At 40.4% G+C, this 12,753-nt stretch overlaps 1 protein-coding gene across 5 annotated transcripts in view; it reads left to right on the top strand.

Moving 5' to 3' along the window:
• NR3C1 (nuclear receptor subfamily 3 group C member 1) overlaps window positions 1–12,753 on the top strand; it is a 107,070-nt gene that overhangs the window by 67,182 nt on the left and 27,135 nt on the right. For all 5 annotated transcript variants that reach the window (XM_069971847.1, XM_069971840.1, XM_069971856.1 and 2 more), the window contains exons 3-4: window positions 2,844–3,007; window positions 6,171–6,287. In XM_069971847.1, the coding sequence (XP_069827948.1) occupies window positions 2,844–3,007; window positions 6,171–6,287 (281 nt within the window). The remainder of the gene's footprint in view (window positions 1–2,843; window positions 3,008–6,170; window positions 6,288–12,753) is intronic.

Here is a 12,753-nt window from a genome sequence, read left to right as displayed (position 1 = left end):
GTTTTAAACGACCATGTAACGACCGCAAAATAAACGTTATACTACATATATCATTCACGTTCCCACGTGTGTTGTGTTATCGTTCAGTAAAAAAAAAAATGTTTAGTGATAGTTAACAAGCGGTCGTTGGAGCGAGTTTATGAACGATAATCCTTCCATGGAATAGGGCCTTAAGTAATGCACACTTTTTTGTGCTCCATTTTGTTTTCTAAAGTTGGGTTGACCAAGTGGCTATTAAAGTTTACCATACATTATGGAAAAAATGATAGCCCACATCAGTGACCGCTCTTTGCAGGCATAGATTTGCTTTTCCCAGAGTGACCACCAAGGCTAAATTTATAAATGTAAAGCTTTGTACTCCCAGATTAAGTCCAATGTTGAATTTATAGTCTTGCTGCAGTACTCTCTTGTAACAAACCCACATTAGCCAACTGGCTTCAAGCCCCTTAATATAATCAAGAATATTCTGTTTCACAGATAGCTAGCAGTCTAGCTGTATCAGATACTTTTAAACTTAAGTTTTCACTGTTGTTTTAAGTATTTGCAAATCACTTCTTTATTTAACAGAAAAGACTCTTAACTCCAAAAAAAAAGCCCTAAAGTCTTGGCCACTAGGTGTCTCTCCTCTTTGCAATCTGCTTTCTACTGCCTGTTGTCAAATGATTTCTGTCTGTAGTGACAAAGAGACCCAGGCAAAAACACAGGAAGTGTGAGACTGAGTGTTGTGCCGTGATTGGTTAGGGAATCAAAGGAAGAAACTGTGTGCGTACCTGTCACCACTCTATAGGGTTAACAAAACCAAAATAAATATATATATATATAATATATATATATATATTTAATATATATATATAAATAAATATTTCTAAAATGGCAGGTTCACTTTATCAAGCAACATAACACCTCCCCCCCCCCCCCACACCCACACACAAACACAAAAACAAAACAAAAAAAAACACTGGTACAGTCTATTTGATGACAATAAGTCCTTCCGGTTGTGACTTTTTCAAAATGTGCCCGGTGCCTTGTTTAAGGTAACCTGCAGCAGCCAAGTCTATAAGAGTCAACGAGGCGTGACCTAGGGTACCCAAGCTCTAGGCCACACCTCAAATTACAAAATCATTTTTTTACCCTAACCAAGACATCGGACACAACCAGGAAATACCTACTCCCATCAAACGGACAGTACCAGCGGTTTGGGGGGGGGGGGGGGTTGGTGGATACAGTATCACTTTAAGTTTACCTCTACCCATCCATCCCAAAGACATATTTAAAGACAAACGAAAAAACTCTTCTTGAAGTGGCGCCTGTCTTATTGACTCAATGCATTTCTCAACCCTAAATCCACCGTCCGCCCCAAGAATTGGTACGTCGTTTTGTGATCTTTACAGATTCTGACCATGAAAACCAGTGCTACTACATTTCCATTTACATATATAACACAGGTTGCATAGGCCTGCAGGGTGTTTTGTGAGGCATTGTGATAACTTTTCTATGTTGGTTACTTTATTGCCGTGCTGACCATGTGCTTGAAGCTTAGTTTGCCATCATATAAATATGTAAGGCTGGGCTCACACTGCGTTTTTGCTGTCCATTATTTTGTAATCTGTTTTATGCACAAAATGGAAGAAAAAATGTTGCTCTCTGCTGGCATCTCTGGCCGAGACAGGAACTGTCCAGAGCAGGAAAGATTTTCTATGGGGATTCATAGAAAACTGAGACAGAGTTCCTGTCTCGGCCAGAGATGTCAGCAGAGAGCACTGTGTCAGACTGAAAATAAAACATTTCCTGCATGACATACAGCAGCTAATAAGTATGGAAAGACTTGAGATTTTTTTAATAGAAGTAAATTACAAATCTATATAACTTTCTGATATCAGTTGATTTGAAAGAAAAAGATTTTCGCTGGACAACCCCTTTAAGATCCAAGCAAGCTTTCATACTACTTGTGTTCTCACCAGTAGTTAGCTTGGTTGGTGTCTACGGTAGTGGTATATTGGGACAGACCCAGCTAGATGTAATTCCTCTGAAGGGGTATGATGTCAGTCATTGTCATCTCCACCCAACACCTAGTTGAGATAAATTAATAGAATATTAGCTCAAAAATACCGGTTTACAGACCTTCCAGCCATGCTACACCCGTGCCCAAGGCGGGCTTTGTTGATTTTCTTCTGGCTTGCTATTTTCAGTAAGCTTTCATAGAGTTTTCATTATAAGGTATCTTAAGGGCCTTACTTTATAAATTAAATATTAGATTTAAAGAAATTGATTTATTGAAGATGTAAGTCATTTCCTTCTATCAGATAACAAAGTTTAGGTTTACATGTGAGGCAGTGGACATTTCCTGACTAAAGCAATGAAGCTAAATCCTATTGAATCATGCTTCTTTCTGGTCAGGTAGTGCACACATGACAGGACATAAGTAACATACACAGGATGTCCTTACAGATTGAGAAACATGTGGGTATACATTGGCTGGGTGGTGACACATAGATGGAAAATAGCTCATGAGAGACCAGTGATGTCACTTGTTAGTTATATATTTGTTATATAAAGTATTTGCAAACAGGTAATGCCAGTAGCAGTGCAAATAGCTACAGCAAACAAAAAAATGAAAAGTACTAGAACTTGTGAACAAAGACACCTTTTGCTTTTATTGTGCTGGGTAGAGTACTTTGACAATATATTGGCCTCTGAGGATGTGTGTTGTATTCCCCGACACCTAACCAGCTTTATATAGAAAGAGCCCTTTGGTATGCGATTTAGCCCACTGTTCTTACCCATCTTATCTTGTTTGTGCATCATAATAAATCCAATCTAATGCTTAGCTTTTTCCTTCTCAGCCCTGGAATGAGATCTGATGTGAGCCCTTCTCCGTCCACTTCATCTACTAGCACTGGGCCACCTCCAAAGCTCTGCCTGGTATGTTCAGATGAAGCATCTGGGTGTCATTATGGAGTATTGACTTGTGGCAGCTGCAAAGTATTCTTCAAAAGAGCAGTAGAAGGTAAGTTCTTATCATTCCCAATAAACAACCCTAGGAATCAATTTCCCAGTTCTTCTCCAATAGTCTTAAGGGCTGTTAGTGTCTGTGAATAAAGTTTATTTATACCTTGTATAATTAAACATTATCATTTCCTAATATACTTCCGTCGGGTTGTGTGTGGTATTGCAGATCAGTTCTATTGAAGTGATTAAAGCCATGTTGTAATACCATTAACAACCCAAAGACAGCCGTGTTTTGTCCTGGATAACGCTTTTAAAGGAAACCTGTCACATTGGACATGCTTTTTGATCTGTCAGCATCAACTTATAGAGCAGAAACAGTTGAACAGATTTGTATATAGTTTTGTTGGAAAATTTTCAGTTTAACCTCCAAACTTTCACCTGCTTACTCTATGTGCGATTCTCTGTGTATATATATATATATATATATATATATATATATATATATATATATATGCAAAAAAGGGGTCCGTGGAGCCTCAGTTACGAGTCTCAAAACACGGGAATAGCCAGATATCCCTCTCTCCAGAGAAGGAAGCCCATTGCCAAGGGGTGCCTCCTAGTGGGGAGAGCACCAAACCACCCTGATACGTAGTCCCTCAGGTCCTCACTCTGTTGCGAGCTTTGGGACCTAAATACGGAAACACCAGGGTGGCCCCTGCAAGTCAAAGTCTAACTCTGTGGCGAGTATAACGACATAAGACAAGGGTTACCAAGGCTACCCCACATAGAGTAATGGGGGGGGGGGGTAACAATATCACTTTAAATTGTCTGATCCAAGGCCTAGGAGTCCAATGGGCTATCTTACTCAATGACAGTCATACTTCCGCTGTCCCTTTAATTCCCTCTTAGCATTTTCAGTTAATGTGACTATGGATGCACATGCCCAGTGATTCCTGCTGTTGTGCAGGCCAGATAAAAAGAATCAGCACTAGAAGCAGTGGCTTCTCTGCTTGTCAGAGGAGTCCCTACTATTTTTAAGAGGAAAAGATGCTCCTAATGCTAAAGAACCAAATATCACTTGGTGTTTATGTGGCCTGAGTTTTTTTTTTTTTTTTACATAATGCTGCCCTTATATAAAACATAATAAAGAGCCTATTCTTGCCTAACCATGCTTCCCCAGGGTCGTCCTATGGCATCTTTGGGTCCCCACTGCAACTTCTGAGACTTATCTTGGGAGTGACAGCCCGCTTAGCTGATCACTTTAATGTTTACTACATTCTACATAAGGGCAGCAATATATAAATACATTTAAAGGGCTGGAGTACCCATTTCATGTAGCAAGATGACCACTTTTAAGGTAGAAATACACATTAAACTACAGCTAACACTGCCAATATTACCAGAACAGGCCAGCCACCTAATGTGTATGAGCCTGACCTTTCCCGAATGACAGAAGTTACGGGAAAAAATCATGGGACATGTTAAATTTTATGCTGAATTTTCTCAAGGAGGATAAGCTGCTGCCCAACAAAGCAGTTGGGCAGCGGCCTATTACCCTCTCGTTATTAAGAACACATGCATTCTCGTCCAAGCCAAGCATGCATGGATATGTGGGGGTTGGAAAGAATATCTGTCAGCCGAAGAAGCGTAGGTTGATCGTGAGGTTTGATTAAAACATGACAGATCTAATGAGATCATTTTGTTGCTAAGAGGTAGACAGGTTTATTTAATTCATGTAGTGTTTCTTAGGTTGTTAGATGAAACATTTCTGAGAAATATAAAGGAGACATCTGTCAGGGTAAATTAAGGTAAAAAGGAAAAATAACGCCATGTTCTATGAGATAGGTAAGGTTTAGTTACAATCTAAATGTAATTCAGTCCAGTTAGCTGAGCTAGATGAAAGGGATTGTTGAAAAAGTCCATATTTTGGGATATCTGTAATGGAAGCATATCTTTTCCAGATGAAATCCAGCATGCCTAATCTCTTTTTTGCAGACATCATCTTCTGGGGAGAGTTAGGAGGCCACCACACACTTAAGACGGTTGGCCAAACCCAAAGTGTTTGTCGCAGCTCTGCTCCTACAAAATTGAGGGGCCCAGCAAGGACCTGCATCAAATGCCCCTTTAAAGCATAGATGTCATCGTCCAGGCTTCTAAATTTCTCTGTGCATACATTACTGACAAGAGTTTGGGTTGCTGTGAAAACATTCTAAGTGCCTGAGTTGGGTACTCCTATTAACAAGATTAGGTTTATTTGGTTTATTTCAAATAGCCCTTAAGATGGCCGACATGGAGGAGCATGTAACTATGTCCTGCCCTGTGTCCTCCATAGAGAGGACATAGAGAGTGGGGCATGTTCACATGCTCCTCCATGTTGGCCAACTTATGGGCAAAATCACCACAGAGCAGGACAGCACACTGTGGAGTTGGGGAGTCTGATTTTAGCTCTATTAGGTACACAAGATGCTGCTGTCAGTAAGGGCAGTAAGTACACTTACTAATACTGTACACTGAGCGATTTTACTATTAAGTGGCCAACACCTTTAAGTGGGATCGGTCGGCAGTCAAATGTGTAATAATTCTTTTTGATGGCTGATAGGGCTTTTCCTTCACTTTTATTCCCCATCTATCCCAGACCAATACCAAAAACTACAGATTATGGGGCCCTCAGACTGCTCTCTTGGCAGGAATTTTTTTGTTTTTTGTACGGGTAAGAACAGGGCAATTTGAAGCCTATTTGCTTTTTGGGAAATTTTTTAAAGTGAAAATAAAAGCCATAAAAGTATTGCTTTAATTGTACTGACCCGAAGAATATATGCTGTATTAGATAACATGTCGTGCATTACATAATAACCTACCGGGAAAAAAAATAGCAAAATTGTGTTGTTGTTGTTTTTGGAATGGCGGGGGTGGGGGGGCACAGTTTAATGTTTTTTTATTTATTTTAACTCTACATACACAAAGTTTGAGTGGTCCTGCAAAAAAAAAAAAAAGTCCTTATATGGCTCTGTTTATGGGAAAAAGAACCTATAATAGCAACATTTGTATTATCTGGTCTTGAAGGGGTTAAATTGTACCATTGAAAGTAGAACTTATCCAACTGAAAATGTTAAAATTGCTATGTTGATGGAAAAGTAAGTGCTGAAGGTATGTTTATATCATTTATTAGTTTTAGCATTATATACAATGTCTAGAATTTATAGCACTTTTCTTTTTAATAGGTCAGCACAACTACCTTTGCGCTGGAAGAAATGATTGTATCATTGACAAAATACGGAGAAAAAACTGCCCAGCCTGCCGCTATCGGAAGTGTCTCCAAGCTGGGATGAATCTAGAAGGTAGGCAACAAATTCTTTAAAATCTTTTTACCATGTATAACCCGTAGAAATGAGCAAACCTCGAGCACGCTGTGATTCATCAGGACCTGAGCGAGCAGCATTTGATTACTGGTGGCTGAAGAAGTTGGATACAGCCCTAGGGAATCCTGAAAAACATGGATACAGCCATAGGCACTGATTTAGTATTACACGATTGTCCAAGTGCACTACAGTGCAAAAACCTATTGTGACCCAAATAGCCTCGGGCTCAGCAATGGGAGTTAGAGGCTATTTTGGGCACGTGCAGTACAGCAAGAATAGGGCGCAGCTGTACTGCACATACCTGCCAGAGCTAATATGTCAGCACTGGTTTGTGATGCAAAGACTGACTCTAGATGACATGAGGGGGTGGATTAGGGGGAATTAATAGCGTTACTAGGTGATTGGTCCCCTTTAAGATGTGCCAAGGGCAAAACAAAGCAGACAAATGGGAGATAAGTACTATTTCTTTAGTTTTTTTTGTCCCCTGAAAATAGCCAGATACTTATTCTTATTTTATATTCAGTTTCTATTATCTAATTGTATTTTTTTTTACCTGAGCTGCTTTTAACAGCATTTAGAAATATGCTTTACAGCAAGTCCCATTGATATAGGCAGCAATAGACTGGAGATTTCTTATTAACATAAATGGGATTGGCATCTGGACATGCTCTTTGATTTTGCAGAGGTAATTTCACAAGTAAATTTCTTTACTTGTACAGTAATACCTCGGTTTTTGAACGCTTTGGAACTCGAACTGCTTGGTATTCGAACAAAAATTTACTCAGAAGTAGTGTTTGGAATTTGAACTTTGCTCGTTTTTCGAACGTTTTTGCGAGCGTGGATGGTGGGTTGTACCTGGCGAGTTAAGCAGTGGTGAGGCGTCACATACAGTACAGTACTGTATAAGACTGCTGGAGTGCATATACAGTGCAGTAGTAGTACAGGCAGTGCACCACCATCTCCCATCCTGTACAGTGCTGGGATGGGGGGGACGCTATACAGTAAAGGATGGGTGAGGAGTTGGTGACTACTGTACTATAATTGCTGGTTCTGATGAACATTTCTTTATGTTTAATGTCCTGTACAGTATAGTGCTGTACTGTACTTTAGTGATTATACTGGGCACTTAGTGTAATAAATGAGTATTGTAGGTAATTATTGGTGGCTGCTGGAACCAATTAATCACATTTACATTATTTTCTATGGGAAGACACTGCTCGGTTCTCAAACTGCCTTCCGGAACCAATAAAGTTCGAGAACCGAGGTACTACTGTATAAGCTTTTACTGTAATGCTGTACAGATCACTTTCCTCCTATTACAGATAAAACAGGAAGCCTCAGTTTAGTTTTAGGTCTAGTGGTGAGAATGAAACATGTAAAATTTTAGGATTACTCTAAAATATATATATAGTAAAATGTAAAAACATCAAAAATTAATAACAAACATGTTTAACAAGATTTTTAAATAGCCCACCCATAGGTGAACATTTTGCTCAAAGCAAGTAAATATTTGTTTTTAGCTGATTTCTGGCTGTTTCCCTCGACTCATCTCCTCTAGACACAAAAAGAGCTATAATAACCGTGTGTGCCCTCTGCATGCTTCAGCTTATGAACACCGAGAATAAAAACATGCCTGCTTTCTTCCAGAAATAGCAGCACTCTTGTCCTAGGTTTGTGTCTGGTGTTGATGCTCTGTTCCATTGTCGCGAATGAAACTAAATGTAGTTACTGGTAGGGTACCATGGGTATCTTTTTATCCAGTTCCCTTGCTTACTGGCACTGTACCCTGAAATTGTGATGTGAATGGGGCTTGAATGCTAGCATATCTATGGCTAACTTTAGATATTAAATACATGGAACCATAAATGTAATTGGATGATGCATGTGAGGTTGCAGTTTTAAGCAAGGAGACCTGTCCCACCCAAAAAATAAAAATTAAAATTCATTGTCCTCATCTTTACCTCTGATAGGCCGTAACCGCTTCTGCTCTTATATATGCACATTTTTAGTGAAAGTCTGTATGTTCATTTCAGGAGTCCTTTAACATTATAAATGGGATAAAGCATCCTGTAGTGCATTTAGTATAAGAGGTAGCATTTAAAGAAATTATACTCATCGGTAAATGGAAAGGGCCGATGCTATTTGCGGAGTCATTAATGCACCGTCATCCTCACAACAGAGAAGGAGGTTAAAGAGCAGCCTTTCACTTTGCCTTCCCTCATCTTTCCAATGGCCGCTTTCCTGTTCACAGATTGTTTCTTATTATGTACAGAAAACTAAGTGGCCTGATTTGCAATGAGCAGCATGTACCACTCTGTACAGGAAGGATATGTTTTTGCATATGAATGAGCATTAACCATAATGCATTTTAATGATTGACGTAGAACAGATTCCACTGAGGAATTGAGTTTCGGAGTCCAAGCCAGTGGCCAGACCCTAAGAAGTTGATGCAGGTTTATGACAAAGGGGGGAAAAACACATTGCAAGATGAAAGAACATCATTTACCGTCTCACCACAGTATTTATAGACATATTTTACATAGTACAAAGACTGGCTGTGCGCGCCTATGTCCTTAGATTCCCTTTATCACTTCATGGGGAATTTTTTCCTTCCTTTTTCCAGTCTATGTATATGTCTTGGGTAAAGACAAATGCATATATGCTGTACAAACTAAAGACCTCTACAAAGCTAAAGAAAGAGTCCTTAAAATTAGATCCAAATGTAGTTCTGTATTACAAAATCCCAGTGCTGGAGTATGCAGGGAGGAGGTTAAGGATCAGCCGTAATCACTTGCATACATTGTTTCGGTTGCCAGTGTTGTGCTTGTTTGCTTTTGGGAATTTATATAAGAATAGATAGGCGCATGGACAACAGTGTGCTCACCCCAAGAACCAGTGGCTGGATGACTGGGGGTCAGTACATTTACAGTGATGCCCAATTTATGAAGTTCACTACCTATCTCCATATTCTGACACTATAATTCTTTTATTTTTTGGTTTATGGAGCCGCATGAGAGCTTGTTTTTTGCTCAGTGATTTTGTAGGTTTTATTGATACCCTTTTGGGGGGATGGGACTTTTTTTTTTATACATTTTCTGTGGGATGCGACGCCACCAAAAATGTCAATTCTGGCATCTGGTTCACTGTGCAGTAGGGCTGGGCGATATGGGCAAAAAAATAAAATCTCGATTTAAAAAAAAAATAAAATTTGGACGATTCTTTTTTTTTTTTTTTTTTTTCTTTTTTTTTCTTTTTTCCTTTTTTGCTAAATAAACAGTCAGATACTAGATGATATTTCAGACAACAACTGTATTGCTTTCCAGTTTAACAGAGCCCCCATATAGTATAGGAAATCATGTTTGTGCCTCCATCTACGTAGGGTGTAGTAGTGGAGGTATAGTGGATAAGGGGTGTAGTAGTACAGGTATAGATGAGGGGAGACTGAGGGGGAATGGGGTAAAACTAAAGGGGACTGGGGTGACACTGGGGGACACTAAAGGGGACTGGGGGGACACTGGGGGACACTAAAGGGGACTGGGGGAACACTAAAGGGGACTGGGGTGACACTGGGGGACACTGAAGGGGACTGGGGGACACTGAAGGGGACTGGGGGGACACTGAGGGGAGACGGGGGACTGTGAAGGGACACTGAGGGGGGACTGAGGTGACACTGGGGGGACACAGGGGATTGGGGGGACTGGGGGGGGACAATGAGGGGATTGGGGGACAATGAGGGGACTGGGGGGTGACTGGTGCAGCTGGAGGTGATTGGAGCAGGGGGGCACATACATCTCCTCCTCCTCTCACCTCCACACACACGCTCTCCTCCCGGCCAGACGTGGAGGTCCCGGGTCTGTGGAGGAGGAGGCCGCAGGGACTACAGGAAGTGGTGATCGCGTCGCTGTGGGTCACGGAGCTATACAGCGGGAATGGGGGTCTGTACTGAGCCCCCCGATCCCGCTGTATAGCTCCAGGATGTGCAGCGCCGAGATCACCACCTACTGTAGTCCCTGCGGCCTCCTCCTCCACAGACCCGGGACCTCCATATCTGGCCGGGAGGAGAGTGGGACGCTCAGTGGAGGGGGCGGGGGCAGGTATGCGGCTGCGCTGTCAGTGGCTGGAGGCCGCCGGCACCTCACCGCCCCTCTCCAGCCTGGCCACCCAGCATCTTCTCCCTGCTCACCCACACCGCCCCTCTACGGCTCTTCCGCCGGCCCGCACCGCAACCCCCTTCCTCTCAGCTCCTCTCCGGCACCGCAGCCCGAAATGATTTTTTGTGAAAATCAAATTTACGATTTTCACAAAAAATCAAATCGATTTCAACGTTCTGGACGATTAATCGAATTAATTCGATTAATTGCCCAGCCCTACTGTGCAGGATCTATGTAGTTACACTTATTACCCTATTGTGTGGTACCATGTAATGTTTTTTGGAGTTTAGATTTTTTTAAAAGGTGATGTTAATGTGTGTGTGTGTGTGTGTGTGTATATGTATATGTATATGTATATATATATATATATATATATATATATAATATATTATATATATATACACAAAGCAATGGTCCGCAGCACACCAGCATAGGTGAAAAAAGTATTTATTACAAAAAGTGCAAAATACAAGGAAGCAACGTTTCGATTTCCTCTGAAAATCGTGCTCGAGCTTGAGAACGATTATGAGAGGAAATCGAAACGTTGCTATATATATATATATATATATATATATATATATATATATATATATATATTACATATGCTTGATAATTATCTTGTGAGAAGATCGAAACGTCGCATCCTTTGTATTTTCCTGTATTTTTTGGAATAAATCACCTTTTTCACGTATGCTGGTGTGCTGCGGAATATCTTTACATACTTTTGGGGATCACCGAGCCAGGGGACTGACTCCGTGCAGCACCTGCTCCATGAATTTTTGGATGTGCGTGTGGATCTCCTGTGTGTGTGTGTGTGTGTGTGTGTGTGTGTATGTGTGTGTATGTGTGTGTATATATATATATATATATATATATATATATATATATATATATATATATATATATATATATATATTTATTTATTTAACATTTTAAAGGGGTTGTGCAGGTAGAACTTTTTTCATTGTGTGCTCAGTAAAGGGGTGAGTCCTGCCTGGACAACCCCTCTAAGTCTCCCTACAGGAACATGCAATCACACAGTAAACGGCTATAAATATGTATTGCAATGTACTGTAATACTGCTTGTCACCTATTACACTATTTCTTTAGATTGTTGCTGTTGACAGAATCAGATTGAAGTCTGATCCCACCAGCTACTGCAAGTGTCAGCTGTGATATACAGCTTCTGAACCCACTCCATATCTCCTCAAGCAGAGTATGTTGGAAAGTGTTAAATAATATACATAGAGGAAAAAAGTAAAAGGCATGTGTAATCGCATCAATAATTGTCAGGTAACAACTGCAATAACACAATTACATACTACAACTACTCAGACCACGTGAAAAATACATGTTGGGCCATCTTTACGTCCTGTTTTTCTTACTGTACTGCGGTGCTTGGTGTAAAGACAACACTTCCCGAATGCATATCACTAAAGCAAGGTCATGTAGAAAAGCCTGACAATGACCGTGAGTTTTTCACCTGCCTACATGGTGCAGATTTTCCCACATGTATACAGTCACATAAGTGAAAGTATTTGCTTACATCCAGTCAAGGTCATTCACTGAGTTTCAGGATAATATATTTGCCTCGTACTGCACAATGCTATGAAATAAATGTAGCTTTGTGCCGTGCTGCTAAGGTACTACAATTCCTGCACTTTCCCCACTCAGATAGGGTTGGAGTGTTTTTTCTCATACAGACTTCTAATCCCCTATTAAATGATAAATCAGGGACTGCCACCATGATGGCTTTATAATCTCTGAAGTCTCCTTCCAATAACAGCAAGAATTGTGACATTTGGGGGAATCAGCAGTAAATGACCTGTTAGCACATCTATCTTATATCTAAAAGTAAATCCTGAAATTGTGCAGCATTTGCCTACTCAACTCCCCATAGAAATCGATGGGGAAAAAAAACGTACATAATCAGAAATAAAAGTTTGTTTTGGCATGTCAGTATTGGAGTTAGTTACAGTATGCTTTTGGCTTAGAGGAAGAGGAGCCTTCTGTTTGTAGCTAGTATTGCAGATGCATATACAGTATGTGTACTGTCATTCAGAGATGACCCCGTTTAGGCTCATGTCACAGGATAAGCCTTGTCCCAGTTTCACAGCCTGTGATACATTTCAGGTGAGTTTTGCCGTTTATTATTTAGCCCTTACCATCGCAAGTAACAGACACAAAAATACATGATACATGCACCAAATACATAGTAAAAAAAATACCTCTTAGCTATTCCCATGATACACTGAAGATGGAATGGCATTGTAGTACACATACCATGAGACAAT

The sequence above is a fragment of the Dendropsophus ebraccatus genome, chromosome 1 (genome assembly GCF_027789765.1).
Source record: "Dendropsophus ebraccatus isolate aDenEbr1 chromosome 1, aDenEbr1.pat, whole genome shotgun sequence".
NCBI classification, from domain to species: Eukaryota; Metazoa; Chordata; class Amphibia; order Anura; family Hylidae; genus Dendropsophus; species Dendropsophus ebraccatus.
This window is presented reverse-complemented; position numbering and strand designations above follow the sequence as displayed.